Consider the following 16911-nt stretch of genomic DNA (forward strand, 5'->3'; position numbering starts at 1 on the left):
GGTACTCAGTGATGGTGTGTGAGGCCTCTGGTACTCAGTGATGGTGTGTGAGGTCTAAGGTACTCAGTGATGGTGTGTGAAGCCTGAAGTACGCAGTCAGGATGTAGCTCTGCTGACCTGATCCAATCTGGCATGTTCTGAAACTCTGGGCAACCACTCCAGGACCAGATGGACCTGTCCGGACTTCACATCATTCAGGGTGTACCACTGCAACAGAGTTGAACAGGGAGTCAGCATGCACGTGCACGTGCACACACACACACACACACACACAAACACGCACAAACACACATTTGGTAAAATCACTGTGCCATATTTCTTAGCGACACCCTTAAAATAGACACACAGGAAGACAGACAGGCCGCACCTGATCAGTATACTGGGAGGTAATGATGTCACGCAGACTAATCTTGAACCTGCAACAAACACAGAAATGAGCGTTTGCTCAATAGGGTCCTGGAATAAGAATACGTCATCGTTTTTCAGGGTGGAGATATATTTAATATTACTATATGTGTTTTACACAGGTATGCTGTTTGTACCACTATTTGCTGAAGCAGTTCAGGTTGAATACATTCAGACCCGCCCTCACCTTCCCAGGAAGTCGTCCTGGTCCAGGTCTTTGTCGTAGGCCTCAAACTGGAGCTCCTGTCCAGGCAACTGGGTCAGAACCACCTGTAAAAAAAAAAAACACTGTCATCTTAAGAACTGAAGAAGAAAATAAGAATAGAATGTTGACTAAAGCCAAGTGGAGCTCAACTGAGAATCAATTCAAGTTGAACTTGGTTCTCACTCAAATTCACCTCTACTAATGAATGTCGATACTCGCTAAGGCTTTTGAGCCCTTTGTCGTGGTCCTGTCAATGGTGGTCTGCTTTCTTTGGTCAGAGCAGCATATTGTTTCATTGTGGCATATTGTTTTACTCGCCATAAAAATCAGTTTGTGAAACTTTATAAATTGAGTAATAATTGGACAGTGAAATTATCTTGTGAGCTATGCTGCCAACGTTTTCCCTTTATTTTATTATATTACTGGAAGTCATGTAAGATTGTTACCTGCTGGGTCTTCATTTACCTTACGTTTTCTTATTTTAGCCTCCTGTCATATAATCGTTAGGCCTACAACTAGGGTTTTTTCATTTCCCTTGCATTTGGTTATTTTACAGTAAGTCATGTAAGCTATGCTAATTGTTATGTGCAAGGCTATCTTCATGTTTCAACCAGACCAGAGCCTTTTCTGGTCATGATTCTGATCATGGACCGAGACTGCAGACACTATCCAGATTGACTTACAATGTAACAGAGCAGATGAGCATAAATGTATATGCACTTTTCCCACATTTAAACAGTTTCCTTTTGATGTAATGTATGGCATTTTGCAAGAAGAACTAGAAGTCTGACTTGGTTTGTCCGTCCGGTAACGGATATTTACTTCTATTAAACTGTAAGAAGCCTGGTTTACAATAGGCTAAAACCTGATCACCCTGCAATCAGCAGTATACAAAAAAAACTCATTTTAACTGAATAAAACAGGCTTGTTATCACAGTATTGGTTTTCTCTGGTTCATGATGCTACAATTAACTAACGATTTTGACTCCACAGGATCTTTCACCGTAAACATCACGATAACACGAAAAGATAGCGGTAATAAGAAACAGCAACAACAGCAGTAATAATAGTATTTTTTTTAAATGTGAATGAAGATCGTACCTCGTATAGCTCGTTAATAACAGTTAAAATAACGTGAATGAAGATTGTACCTCGTTTAGCTTGTTAATAACAGTTAAAAAAACATGAATGAAGATTGTACCTCATATAGCTCGTTAATAACAGTTAAAAAAACGTGAATGAAGATTGTACCTCATATAGCTCGTTAATAACAGTTAAAAAAAACGTGAATGAAGATTGTACCTCGTTTAGCTTGTTAATAACAGTTAAAAAAACATGAATGAAGATTGTACCTCATATAGCTCGTTAATAACAGTTAAAAAAACGTGAATGAAGATTGTACCTCATATAGCTCGTTAATAACAGTTAAAAAAACGTGAATGAAGATTGTACCTCATATAGCTCGTTCCACGTGGGGTTGAGGTTCTCCTTGATCACGTGACTGCGGAAAGTCACGCCTCCGACCCGAGTCTTGACATAGGGGTCGCTCTTCCCCTTCACCATACCCCCCATGAAGTTGTCCTTTGCGATCAGATTCCGGGCCTCCACCAGGTGGATCCGCAGCACCCCCTAGAGGCGGACGCGCTGTTACTGCAGCTGCTCTGTGTTTGCTCGGTGTGTGCATGAGGGACAGCACTTCAGGGTCACAGTAGAGGGTGAGTAACAGCTCATGAACCCCAACATGGGTGGAGCCATCGCATGTTCATTTGATCCATTTGAACCAATCACAGCCTTTAGCTTCAGAGGACATGTTATTATGATTGGTCAATATGTGCTTACAACTCATTGAACAGTAGGTCCACCCAATCACTGTTGGTCACAGTCTTAGCGCCTGGTTTGCATTCTATGAAGTCTTACCTCAGTAGCAAAGCTGGGGTCAGGGGAGGTGTGCTGGGGTCGAGATGTAGGGGCACATGGGGATATACTGACTCCCCCAGGGACTAGCTCTGCGGCCACACCCCCCTCACACTCCCCTGGTGCAGGGGCTGGGAAGGCAGGAGAGACAGGGGAACTGGGAGATGCCTCTTCATTTAGCCACAGTACCTGAAACACAGTGAGTAAGGAATCCATTTTAGATAATTTTAGATTAGTATTCTTCAGTAAACCTCTAAATGTTACCACTGAGCAAAGATAAAATGGGGAAGGACAAGGAGGGAGTTTGGGACTCTCTCTCTGTGGTGTTTGTTAAGTGTATTGGTGGTGGGCAAGCTGAGTTCCCTTTCATCACTGTAAAGCACTTCGGAAGTTCGGAAAAGTGCTATATAAATGCAATGAATGAATATATCAACTGAAATGGACATTTAAAAAAGAGTAAATCAAAGAAAAAACTTTGACATAATGCTCAACTGATCTATTTTACAGGGAGGAGAAAATAACAATAATAATAATAATATCCATCCGTCCATTATCTATACCCGCTTATCCTGGTCAGGGTCGCGGGGGGTTCTGGAGCCTATCCCAGCGTGCACTGGAAGAGAGGCAGGAATACTGCCTGGACAGGCGGCCAATCTATCGCAGGGCACACACACAACACCTCATTTCACTCGCACACTCACAAAGCATTCGGTTTGGGCACGTATGCTGCACAATTTTCCAAACTTTACACCGGGTTCGAAGTCTTGCTTTAATGCACACGTGGAATTTTTTTCGTGCAAAACCTAAATTAGAAAACTCAGAGTTCCCCCCAGAAGACGTACTGTTAACGTGCCTTATTTTGTCAGCCGAATGTTTTCATTAAGCCAAAGGCCAAGGCACGTGCCGAAACCAGGTTTCTGTGTAGCGCCACGCCCCTGAATGAAGAGAGCGCTACGCTTCGCGCCCTCACAGGAAGCGGCCTCACCCTCAGGATGATGGAGGCGTAGATGCGGCTGGCGGCGCCCGAGTTCTCCAGCTGGAACCACTGGTCCATGGCCAGCTCCGGGCAGCCCAGGAGCCGGGACAGGGGCACGGACAGACTGCCCAGGGACAGGGCCCGGTCGTCGTCTTTCACCTGAGAAGAAAGGAAGAGAGAATCGCATTACATCACTGCCTGTAAATTCAGCTTTAATATCATTAATGAATGCACCTGTTGACTTGTTCTACACACTTGCCCCAATGTTGGTGTCCCGACTGCTTCTTTAGACCTTACCTGGATGTCAGTGCCTTTGTAGAAAGTTGCCTGAATGTGGGCAGTCTGTGTTTTTATTTTAATTTTACCTGGATGTGGATGTTCTGATTGCTTTTTTTTAGAATGCTACCTGTATTCTGATATTCTGATTGCACTTGTTAGAATTTTACCAGAATTCTGACATTCTGATTGCTCTTTTTATAATGTTACCTGGATTCTGACATTCTGATCGCTCTTTTTAGAATGTTACCTGGATTCTGACATTCTGATTGCTCTTTTAAATGTTCCTGATACATTTGATCATTACTGAATTGCCTTTTTTAGAATGTTTTTTACACTGATGTCTAATGTTATGGATGTGACTTCTGATTGCCTTTTTGAAGTAACTGCTGTTGTGTTCTGATTTCTTGTAGAACTGTGCCTGTAGAACATTACATTCCTGAAATGGTTTTGGACGTTACTTTAATATTTTGGAATGTTACCTGGATGTCGAGGTCCTGACTGCAGGGATCCTGGATGAAGAAGGTAAAGGCGTCCTCCCACACAGGGTCGCTAGTGCCATAGCAGGTCTGAGGCACAGGAGAGGGGAGCAAGACATTTTGTTTTATTTCCTGTTTCTGCCACCACTAGATCAATAGAGCACAGAAAAGTATTTAAATCCAAAACAAATACTCATTTGACCCAGGTCTGGTATTTTGTAATAATTGCTGGTATTTGATTACATATGTGATTAATAGGAATATAGTTGTAACTCATAATATATTCATTGTGTAATGTAAAAAATGCAATGTTATTTCTTCTATGAGATCATTGGATTTTAGTGTGGAAATGGTACAGTCTGGCAAATGTACATCTGTACAAAGTATGTACTGTTATATTATTTGTTGTCAGTAGGCTGGCTGGAGGTAGGTGGGCATGAGCCTGGTATAACTGACGTGCTGGTTTTTTTTGTTTGTGTTCGGAGGCACTCTGTAAATAAAACACCCCACTTGGGTTGCACAAGTTCAAGTCTCGTCTCCCCGATTTGACTGTAAACTCCACTGTCTCGACCGTCCTTGTAACAACATTCCGATCAGATATTTGTGATGTCACACCTTTAAAGGGTTTAACCCTGTGAGGCGCAGCTGGGCTCTGCTCTTTTGGGCCTGTCTGGTGAACTCACCTTGCTCTCTTTAGTGGTGTCCTGCACTGACAGCTGCACCATGGGGCTCGGGTCCTTATTACCCTTCTTCATCTGAAATCACACACATCTGTTACACGCACACACACCTAAGCAAACAGATACGCACGTAAGTACACACGTGCACGCGCATGTGTGCATGCATATACATACGGGCATGTACACACATCTACATATACGCAACACTTGAGTGCAAGAGCCAAGAGCGTATAGATGCACTCACACACTCACACAAGCATACATACATCCACATGAACACACACACACGGACAAACACGCATAACTGCACACACTTACACAGACTCATACAAACATGTGTCTACATACACATACACAAACAGATGAACACACATAATTACACAGAGTTACACAGACTCACATACAAACCTATCACAAACATCAGATGCACACGAGCAAACCCATGTCAAAAACACATATTACATGTCATATGCACAGCTGTAGGGGGCACACAGCACACAGCTGCATGGCTCCTGGCAGGAGTAACCAACAGAGGGGAAATGAGACAGCACTCACAGGAAGCAGCTGGGCCTGACAGTCAGTGGGCGGGCACAACTCACCGGCAGCTCCTGAGCGCGGTCCAGATAAATCACCAAGATGGCCGCCGAGGGTGATTCCGCTGTCTTGCTGGAAATGGCGAGGTTCTTATTCCTCTGGATGACCTACAAGAGGGATGGAGGTATAAAACGTCTGCAGAACCTGGGCAGAGGAGGAATGGGGGAAGGGGCAGGATGTGGCATCACCATCACTGAGACTGACCTGGGGGAGCTTGTCCGCGCTGGAAAGCAGGGACAGCCACTCCAGCCTGAGGTGCACACGACCGGAGGGAGCGTCTTTCAGAGTAAACCACTGAGGACCAGAGACAGAGTAAACCACTGAGGACCAGAGACAGAGTAAACCACTGAGGACCAGAGACAGAGTAAACCACTGAGGACCAGAGACAGAGTAAACCACTGAGGACCAGAGACAGAGTAAACCACTGAGGACCAGAGACAGAGTAAACCACTGAGGACCACAGACAGAGTAAACCACTGAGGACCAGAGACAGAGTAAACCACTGAGGACCAGAGACAGAGTAAACCACTGAGGACCAAGCCAGAGTAAACCACTGAGGACCAGACAGAGTAAACCAACCCGACGGGAAAAACCAGAAGACAGAGTAAACCACTGAGGACCAGAGACAGAGTAAACCACTGAAGACCAGAGACAGAGTAAACCACTCAGGACCAGAGACAGAGTAAACCACTCAGGACCAGAGACAGACAGACACAACTTACTCACTATGTTACACATGTGCTACTCACTGTGTTACACACACCCTGCTTACTCACTGTGCTACAAAAAACACTACCAACTGCATTAAACACTCACCACCTACACACTGTGCTACACACAAACACTACTTATTGCACTACACATTGCTGGCTGCACTACACACACGCTGCTGGCTGTATTACACACACACTACTTAGTGCGCTGGGCACACACTACTTAGTGCGCTACAAACAAGCGACTCAGTCTCGCACATTCTATGTGGATAAATAATCTGTACTGTACTTGAGTATGGTGGCTATATACTCACCTCATTACTCAGGCAGACACATTATATACACACCTCGCACGGCTACAAGGCTCACCTCATCCAGCAAGCGAGCCTGCTTCACCAAACCCAGATCCAGCTTCACCCTGGGAACCAAAGGGAGAGAGAGAGGAGAGATGAGAGGGGGAGAGGGAGAGAGACAAACAGGGAGGTAGAGAGAGAGCAGAGAGCAGAGGAGGAAGAGGGAGAGAGAGGGAGCAGAGAGGAAAGGGAGAGAGGAGAGAGAGTGAGAGAGGAGAGATGAGAGGGGGACAGGGAGGAGAGATGAGACGGGGAGAGGGAGAGAGAGGAGAGAGAGAGATAGAGAGAGAGAGACAGATTATTTCCAGGGAAGAGCCAGACAGAGGCTGTGGATTGTGGACAGTAACAGAGTGATGAAGTGAAGATGGGGGCGGAGCAGAGACACGGTGGAGACTGGGAAACTGTGTGGAGCATGCAGACAGGGGGCGGGGACAGACAGGGTGGACAACAGAGACAGGGTTATAGCCAGGGAGGGAGGGGCAGTACAGATAGACAGGGGTAGAGCAGGAAGACTGTACCTCCCCAGGAAGTCATCCTGATCGGGATCTTTATCAAATACCTCCACCTCCAGCTCCTGGCCAGGCACTTCATGGACTATTACCTGACACACACACACACACACAGACAGAGTCACACGAACCCAGACACACAGACAGAGGCAGGGCGTAAAAACAGACATATGCTGGCAGTCATGCGCAGACCCCCGGGAAAGATGAGATGAAACAAGTAAATATGTGGCACCAGTGTGTGTTTGTCACATCAATAATGCAAACCCGGACTGATACCGGTGCTAAACATGGAACACATTTTATACTTTAACACATCTGCTCCAGGGAGCAGAAAGCCTCTCACCACCAAAAACACAGAAAGATAATTTACCTGCGAACAACCACCAAGTTTGCAGGTAAATGCACTGCACTACTCTGGTGTCCATTAGGCCAACACATTGGCAGTCCATTACTGAAGGCTTTAAAAATGGTCCAGTACAGGCTTCCTTGTGTCCGAGACCCAGAGAGCCACTAATCACCCTGGCCTTCCTCTTCCCATTCAACACCGATCCCCTGTGGCCCCACCCCCTCTTCAGCTACACTGCACGGTCAAAAGTATGTGGACACCTGAACATCACGCCCATACGTACTTGACGAACATCTCATTCCAAAACTATTAATATGGAGTTGGTCCCCCCTTTGCTGCGACAACAGCCTCTCCACTCTTCTGGGACGGCTTTCCCCTGGATTTTGGAACACGGCTGAGGGGATTTAAGAGCATGGAAGCACAAGAGCACTGACTCACAGTTGGCGTTACAATTTATTCCAAAGGTGCAGGCCAGTCAAGTTCTTCCACATCAAACTGGGCAAACCATTTCTTTATGGACCTTGCTTTGTGCACAGGGTCATTGTTATGTTGAGACAGGAAAGGGCCTTCCCTAAACTGTTGCCACAAAATTGGACGCACACAATTCTCTAGAAAGTCATTGTATGCTGTAGCATTAAGATTTCCCTTCACAGGAACTGAGGGACCTAGCCCAAACCATGAAAAACAGCCCCAGACCATTATTCCTCCTCCACCAAACTTAATAGTTGGCACTATGCATTTGGGCAGGTAGCGTACTCTTGACATTTGCCAAACCCAGATTCGTCCGCCACTGCCAGATAGTGAAGCGCGATTCATCACTTCCACCGCTCCAGAGTCCAATGGCGATGTGCTTTATGCCACTCCAGTCGACGCTTGGCACTGCGCATGAAAATTTTAGGCTTGTGTACGGCCGCTTGGCCATGGAAACGCATTTCATAAAGCTCCTGACGAACAGTTCTTGTGCTGACGTTGCTTCCACAGGCAGTCTGGAACTCGGTAGTAGGTGTTGCAACCGAGGACAGACGATTTTTACGCACTGTTCGCTTCAGCACTCAGCATTCCCGTTATGTGAGCCCGTGTGGCCCACCGCTTTGTGGATGTGCTCTTGTTGCTCCTAGACGTTTCCACTTCACAATAACAGCACTTACAGTTGACCGGGGCAGCTCTAGCAGGGCAGAAATTTGACAAACTGACTTGTTGGAAAGGTGGCATCCTATGACAGTGCCACGCTGAAAGTCACTGAACTGTTCAGTATGACCCATTCTACTGCCAATGTTTGTCTATGGAGATTGCATGGCTGTATGCTTGATTTTATGCACCTGTTAGTAATGGGCGTGGCTGAAGCAGCCAAACCCACTAATTAGAAGGGGTGTCCGCATACTTTTGGCCATGTAGTGTATCTTACAATCACACTCCTACTCTCATCTGCTCAAACATAGTAGTCATTCCACCCTACCAGGTGCTGTGCCCCACAAGTATACAAGAATGATAGCATTAGATACCAAGAACAGTGTGCTTCCTCCTTTTAATCAAGAGAATAAAAAGAAGCTAAAGCTTTGTAATAAGCTAAAGGTTATAAGAGGAAGAGTAAACCTCAAGAAATGATGCCACAGGAGCTCAAACCTGAAACCACACCCACTACTACCAGAGGACCAAATGGGTCAAGCCCACACCAACAGACTCCATTAACGTCAATGAGAGGCTTATCGACGCTTCTGTTTCTCCGTCATATTCACCTCATACATCTCCCTCCACTGGGGGTTGAGGTTGTTGTCGACATGGTGGGACGTGAATGTCTGGGTGCCCACACGCAGCACGGCGTAGGGGTCCGACTTCCCCGCCATCACCCCCTTAATGTAGTTATCCTTGGGCTCCAGATTTTCCGCCTCCAGCAGGTGGATACGCACAATGCCCTGAAGGAGAGAGGGATGGCGATGAGAAAAGAGGGGAAGGGAAAAGATAGAATGGGACGCAGGGAGAGGAAGCAAAAAGATCAATTTATGCATTGAACCTGAGGGAATGTTTTCATTGAGCCATTACCTCTGTTATTGTTTATGGGTTAAATCTGTGTGTGTCACAGCAGTGGAGCAAAAAGAAGCAATTATTCAGTCAGTGTGGCTTCTCTCTAAATTGCTCTGTTCTATTGTTAGTGTCTGTAATCTGGTGTGTTCTGGTGTTAGTGTCTGTAAACTGGTGTGTTCTGGTGTTAGTGTCTGTAAACCGGTGTGTTCTGGTGTTAGTGTCTGTAATCTGGTGTGTTCTGGTGTTAGTGTCTGTAATCTGGTGTGTTCTGGTGTTAGTGTCTGTAAACTGGTGTGTTCTGGTGTTAGTGTCTGTAATCTGGTGTGTTCTGGTGTTAGTGTCTGTAAACTGGTGTGTTCTGGTGTTAGTGTCTGTAATCTGGTGTGTTCTGATGTTAGTGTCTGTAATCTGGTGTGTTGCTGGGGTCTCTGTTCAGTGGCTGTGGCACTGAGTGAGTTACCCTTGGGAGAGGGGAGCGCAGCTGCGCAACGTGCAGGTCGGCCACCAGGGGGATGGTGAGCCGGTTGGGCAGGACCAGGAAGGAGGCGATCGTGTCCATTATCATTGTGTCTGACATTACACTGCGAATGAGAGCACAGTTTAATGTGCATACACGCATACATACATACACATATACACGCACACACACACACACACACACACAGTCCCACACTGCTATCCTTATGAGGACTTCCCATTGACTACATTCATTCCGTAACCTCTAACCCTAACCCTAACCCCAACCACTACATGCCTAACCTTAACCCTAACCTTAACCTAATTGTAACCCTAACCCTAAGTCCTAACCCTAAAACAGCCTCTTGACCTTGTGGGGACCAGCAAAAGGTCCCCACAAAGATACATTTTCCTCATCTTTCTATCCTTGTGAGGACATTTGGTTCCCACAAAGATAGTATTATAAGTTTACACACACACACACACGCACACACACAAAATGGACAACTATAACTCACTTCAGTCCAGGGATATCCAGCAGGTTGGTCAATCCCGTCCAGTTGATATCCAGCTTCTGTGTATCGAGGAGAGGGGGTGCGGAGAAAGAAAGGAATCGTAGGACAGAGGTGCATTATGGGTTAAAATAAATAGGTGGAGGAGAAAGTGTGGGTGTGGCAGATGGGAAGACAGCGATAGTAATGACCACTCACGGGCCTGCGGATGAAAAACATGGTGATGGCGCCCACCAGTGGCACGTCTCCAATCAACGGCTCCAAGATCACCCTCAGCTTTCCATGTAGCTGGGCGAGGAGAGACAGAGAAAAAGACAGCAACAGAAAGAGAGGAAAAGTGCATAAAGATAGAGGCAGACAGAGAGAGAGAGAGAGAGAGAGAGAGAGAGAGGTAAGTCATTTAAAATTCCACTTCTGAATTCATTTCAAACGGACATTTTTTTGGCATGACAATAACGATTATACTGCCAAAGGACATTCGGAAACAACACAACAAAGTAAAACAGGAAACAGTGAGCTTGTGAGATGAACTGACTCATCGCTCTGTTTTTATATCACTCTCTCTCACCTGGATGCCCTTCACTCCAGCTTTGCAGAAATACTTCTTCACCTCCACGTCGATCTCCACATCTCCTGCATAGCTGCGTGATGAAGAGAAGAGGAATCAAAGGGTAGAGTCAGCATGCCAGCATTACTGAGGGCTGGTGAGCGCGCTCACACCAGGAGATCCCTCAACTTGGGGTAGACAGAGAAAGCAGTGGTGGAAAGTCCAGGGGTCAGAAATTAAAAGTCCTGCCATGTGTTTCTTCCGCCCATGAACTCAGCCAGCTGATTTTACTAATTAGTTCCACCTCCTGGCTAAGGAATTGTGCCAATTAGCGAATCCAGGTGGTTGGAACAAAACACTGGGGAGGACTTTAACTTTCTGAACCCGGATTTTCCACCTCTGAGAGAAAGGGAGAAAGAGGAAGAAAATGAGAGCGAAAGATGGACAGGAAGGGGTGGGGGTGAAGCAAAAGCAGGAGCAGCAGAAACAATTTAAATTTAGATGTAACTATTTTAATCTATGAAACATGTTTCTTTTGAAATTGACTCATTGGTACACCATTGCCCTGGCTTTAGCTATCACTGTGTGAAAGTGCAGAGCAGAAAGACAGAGGGTGGTTTTTCCCACTTTTCTCTCTAGTTCGGAATGCCCACTAACAGTTTTTATCAGGTCTCATTGCTCTAACGTCCGCTACTGGTTCAGGAGAGCGCGGAAAAGCATGTGATCTCCCCCAAAAACCACCGCTGCGTATCATACCATACAAGTGGGGCTCACACAGGCATGAGTTGGAGAAGACAGAAGGGCAGCTCAGCAGGCAGGCTTCTGGGTGCCCGACTGACCAGCTGGGATGGGGGGGTCGCATTGGTGTGTGATGAGATGACCATGGGGCCCATTCATGCACTAGAACAGAGCCTTAACAGGTACCAGACCATGGGGCCCATCCATGCTCTAGAACAGCGCCTTAACAGATACCAGACCATGGGGCCCATCCATGCACTAGAACAGAGCCTTAACAGGTACCAGACCATGGGGCCCATCCATGCTCTAGAACAGCGCCTTAACAGATACCAGACCATGGGGCCCATCCATGCACTAGAACAGAGCCTTAACAGACACCAGACCATGGGGCCCATCCATGCACTAGAACAGAGCCTTAACAGACACCAGACTATGGGGCCCATCCGTGCACTAGAACAGGGCCTTAACAGACACCAGACCATGGGGCCCATCCATGCACTAGAACAGCACCTAAACAGATACCAGACCATGGGGCCCATCCATGCACTAGAACAGTGCATTAACAGGATGAGCCATCCAGCAGTCTGACAGATATTTAAATGGATTTAAATGGATTCATCTTTGCTTCGGTAATATTTTCTACCGACAACAAACCATTTGAATTAGAATTAAAATTTAATAGAGAGAAAGAAAGAGACCGCAAAAGCAAGGGGAAGACAAGATAGACAGAGAAAGGAAAAAAGGCAGAGATAAATGTGTATATTCCATATTAGGAAAGATGTCTAGGAAACAGACAACACTTCAGGCAGCAACATCCTATAACACACAGCAGCAATAAAGAGAATGACCTGCAGTACCTGATGTAGAGGTCCAGTAGCACCTGTCTCTTGTCATGTTCCGTGTGAGCCTTCACCCCCACCACCTTCAGAGCCTAGTTACACAGAGTGTGTTACACACATAATCACACACCAGTACAAACAGAGCAGGGTGTGTGTGTGTGTCTGTGTGTGTGTGTGTGTGTGTTGGGGGGGGGGATCACATGAGTGTGCGCTGTATTTATCTTGGTCGTGCTGAGGAGTGATCTGCAGTCGAACAAGAAAGTGCATTAAGGGGCGCGTGTCTCAGTGTGCTACGGGCGTGTATTTACGGTTGTTTCGGTACCTTGTCCCCCAGGTTGACCTTGGTGAAGCTGAGCGTCTGCAGGTGAGGGCTGGAGGCGCGGATAGAGGGGGCGATGGACTCCACCAGCAGCTTCTCCAAATACTGCCCAACGAAGGGCCAGGCCTGCTGCAGGATCTGCGCACAGCCAGAGAGAGGCCCCAGTCACACACACGTCCTCTTTAACCACAACAAACTACAAACACACGTCCTCACTACATCACACTAACAAAACTACAAACACACGTCCTCACTACATCACACTAACAAAACTACAAACACACACGTCCTCACTACATCACACTAACAAAACTACAAACACACACGTCCTCACTACATCACACTAACAAAACTACAAACACACACGTCCTCACTACACCACAACAAACTACACACACACATCCTCACTACACCACATCAAACTACACACACGTCCTCACTGCACCACAACAAACTACACACACACATCCTCACTACACCACAACAAACTACACACACACATCCTCACTACACCACAACAAACTACACACACACATCATCACTGCACCATAACTAACACAACTACACACACACACATCCTCACTGCACCATAGCAAACACAACTACACACACAAGTCCTCACAGCATGACACTATCATAACTACACACACACACGTCCTCACTGCATCACAACTAACATAACTACACACACACGTCCTCACTACACCACAACAAACTACACACGCACTTCCTCACTACACCACAACTAACACAACTACACACACACGTCCTCACAGCACCATAACTAACAAAAGTACACACACACGTCCTCACTGCATCACAACAAACTACACACACACACACGTCCTCACTACACCACAACAAACTACACACGCACTTCCTCACTACACCACAACTAACACAACTACACACACATCCTCACTGCATCACATCTAACAAAACTAGAAACACATCCTCACTGCATCACACAACAAACACACACACACTCCTCACTACACACAACAAACTACACACCATCCTCACTACACCACTACACACTACACACACCTCCTCACACACATAACTAACAAGACACACATCCTCACTGCATCACAACAAACTACACACACACACACACACATCCTCACTGCATCACATCTAACAATCAGCACATCTTCCTGCATTGGAAAAACTGGCTGCAGCGGCACTTCGACCCTCACAGAAAAACTCAATCCAAAGTTCAATCCAGTTCAATTCAAACTCAATGACAATGCCTCACTCACAGCCAGCAGGAGAATGATACCATATCACAAACCCCAGACAACGCCTGCCAATAACTTAAAATAAAATAAAATAAAATAAAAAAACACACACCAAAAACAATGGAAAAAAAACCACTGAAAATGAAAAATAAAAATATGGATATGTATGATTTCAAATTCAAAATGATCATCATTGATGCTTTTACAGGCATGCTTCAGCTTAGTTATATAGAGAGGTGAAGACTGATTGGACTGAAAGGATAAAGAACTAAAGAACTGAACTATTAGGTCTGAATTTCAAAGGACCAGCAGTAAACACGAACCCTGTTACAAGGACGTTTCTGTAACCTGAGGCAGCTTCTGAAGATGGATGACACCACATCACTTAAAAGAACCCAGCCAGACCATATTCATCCTTTCAGCATAATTGGTTTCCCTGTCTAAACTTAGTTCATCTACGTCACTAATGTAAATTGATTCTGCTTCCGTGCCAACTGTAATGTCGACTGATGCGGCTGCCCATTTATCCTTAACGAGCGAAATGGAAGCGCTGGACAGGGGTTCGACTGACAGATGCTTTATTGCCCTCCTCAGCGGCCTTTCATCCATTGTTTGTACAGGTGACTTCGCCGACAACTCTGATTGGCCGGAGCGCTTCACCTTCACAGCACAAGGTACGTCAACAAAGGCGGAGCTCCGGGAAACTACGCGTCACGCTGCCAGACGCCTTGGCTACTGAGCAAATGTATTCACAGCCGCTGCGCAAAAACAGCACCGCAGCGCTACAGACATTAATCACCCAATGAGCTGCACGGGAAACGGCTGATGATGGGCGGGGCGCCCTTTTGCTGAATCAGGACGCTCGTTCACCGTTAGAAACAAGTACTCTGGGATGTCTTTATCGGAGCCGGACGCAGCACCACAACCTTCAGAGCTGACTACTAACGGTCACACCTCGCCGGATGTGTTTGCGTCCTTGTAATACACTTTGCACATATGGGAAAGGGGAGGGATGGGGGCGTGTCCTTGTAATACACTTTGTATTCATGGGGAGGGGAGGGGGGTGTGCCCACAGTAGTCACATTGCCAGGGATGTAGCGAGGCCATCAAGAGCTTTATGTTTGGGAGACTGGGCAGAGAAGAACACTGCCCTTGGGGGCACTGCAGTGACTAAGCTTTAGTGTCAACGACATAAAATGAATTATTCAGCAGCATGGCTCCCTGTTATGTTCAATTTGCAGACACAAAGGCAGTCAGGGGACATGTGTTCATTGGGATAATGAGTGGCCAGAAGAGTACAGCAGAGAACAGAGAGGTAACAACCCTGAACAACCCTGAACTGCCTGAGCAACAGATGTCCTAAAGCCTACTGAACTGTGCTGTATTTACTGTGCTGTTCTGTGCTGCATTTGCTGTGGTGTTTTGAGCTGTATTTACTATGATATTCTGTGCTATACGTACTGTGCTGCTCTGTACTGTGTTTACTGTGCTATTCTGTATTGTGCTGTTCTGTGCTGTATTTACTGTGCTGTTCTGTGCTGTATTCACTGTGCTGTTCTGCATTGTGCTGTTCTGTGCTGTATTCACCGTGCTGTCCTGTATTGTGCTGTTCTGTGCTGTGCAGTTTGTGCTGTTCTGACGTCTTGTATTCACTGCTTTATTGGTATTGCTCTGCTGCTACCTGAACGTGCTGCTGCGATTGGTTTAGCTGTGTTTACTGTGCTATTCTGTTCTGTGCTGTATTTACTGTGCTGTTCTGAATTGTGAAGTACTTGCTGTGCTGTTCTATATTGTGCTGTTCTGTGCTGTATTCACTTTGCTGTTCTGTGTGCTACTGTGCTGTGCAGTACTAAAATGTAATACAATACAGTCCAAAAACAGTCACCCACCAGTCACTCATTTACACTGTAGTGTCGATTCAGTATCAAAGTAAATGCATAGAAGAGATTAATAATGAAGAGCTTCTGTGTCCTTGAGCCACTCAGCCTTAACCTTGAACAGTAGCTGTCACACAGTGAAAGTGAACAACTAAATGATATTAAATAACGTACAAAGGTACCTGCAATGTAAGCAGCCAGAGGAGCCAGCCAAGTAAATGAACCATCAACAGGATCAGCAAAACCGTCACTGAATAAAATGTGATAGAATAGAAGAGATTCCGATTCCTTACATTCTTCCATAGAAGGGGTTCAGATGAACATTGAGTCCCTCTGTAGACCAGTAGGCCTTCTACACCAACGCAGACGTTTAAATGAAAACAATGGAGATGCAACGCATTACGATCAATGGTGCCTCTACGCAATCATTTAGCACTCTTTGCTCACAAATTCTACCACAACAGGACCATAAGCCATCATCAAACGAGCAGCTGCTGGTGAACTTCGGTCAGGGAGGCGTGAAAACCTCATTAATTAGCTCACCGTCTTTGAAGGCAAGCATGACAGGTTTGGAGATGCGGTATGCCTGCTGCTCAGGCTAAGGTTAATCTGTACCATTCATCCTGCTAGCATGGGGAGTACTTTTCAAGACGAAAGACTTGGTTCTTATGCAAGTACTCAGCATTTAGTGGGGACATCACTGTCTCAGGAACCCTGCATTTCAGTATTGAAGCCAACACAGTTTTTTTCACATACAAGTACGTTATTCGAAACAGGGACTGTAACACGCTCTGAAAGACCTGTCACAGTGCCATCAAATGTCATCCAAACTCACAGAGGTACGAATTTCTGAGTTTGTCTGTGAGTTTTCCAGTGGTAGTGCAAAGATTCTTTGGCATCTCCCAGGGAA

The 16911-nt window shown here is 46.0% G+C and overlaps 1 protein-coding gene across 1 annotated transcript in view; it reads right to left on the minus strand.

The window, feature by feature from the left end:
- esyt1a (extended synaptotagmin-like protein 1a) overlaps positions 1-16911 on the minus strand; it is a 33965-nt gene that overhangs the window by 11238 nt on the left and 5816 nt on the right. Inside the window, exons 3-21 of the mRNA XM_064299586.1 lie at positions 12887-13021; positions 12583-12656; positions 11009-11081; positions 10639-10728; positions 10447-10502; positions 9933-10053; positions 9187-9363; positions 7114-7196; positions 6612-6660; positions 5734-5823; positions 5535-5636; positions 4939-5010; positions 4259-4345; positions 3510-3659; positions 2528-2713; positions 2063-2239; positions 593-675; positions 368-416; positions 118-207 (exon numbers count right to left, since the gene is read on the minus strand). Coding sequence (XP_064155656.1) covers positions 118-207; positions 368-416; positions 593-675; positions 2063-2239; positions 2528-2713; positions 3510-3659; positions 4259-4345; positions 4939-5010; positions 5535-5636; positions 5734-5823; positions 6612-6660; positions 7114-7196; positions 9187-9363; positions 9933-10053; positions 10447-10502; positions 10639-10728; positions 11009-11081; positions 12583-12656; positions 12887-13021 — 1944 coding nt within the window. The remainder of the gene's footprint in view (positions 1-117; positions 208-367; positions 417-592; positions 676-2062; positions 2240-2527; positions 2714-3509; positions 3660-4258; positions 4346-4938; positions 5011-5534; positions 5637-5733; positions 5824-6611; positions 6661-7113; positions 7197-9186; positions 9364-9932; positions 10054-10446; positions 10503-10638; positions 10729-11008; positions 11082-12582; positions 12657-12886; positions 13022-16911) is intronic.

The sequence above is a fragment of the Anguilla rostrata genome, chromosome 11 (genome assembly GCF_018555375.3).
Source record: "Anguilla rostrata isolate EN2019 chromosome 11, ASM1855537v3, whole genome shotgun sequence".
NCBI classification, from domain to species: domain Eukaryota; kingdom Metazoa; phylum Chordata; class Actinopteri; order Anguilliformes; family Anguillidae; genus Anguilla; species Anguilla rostrata.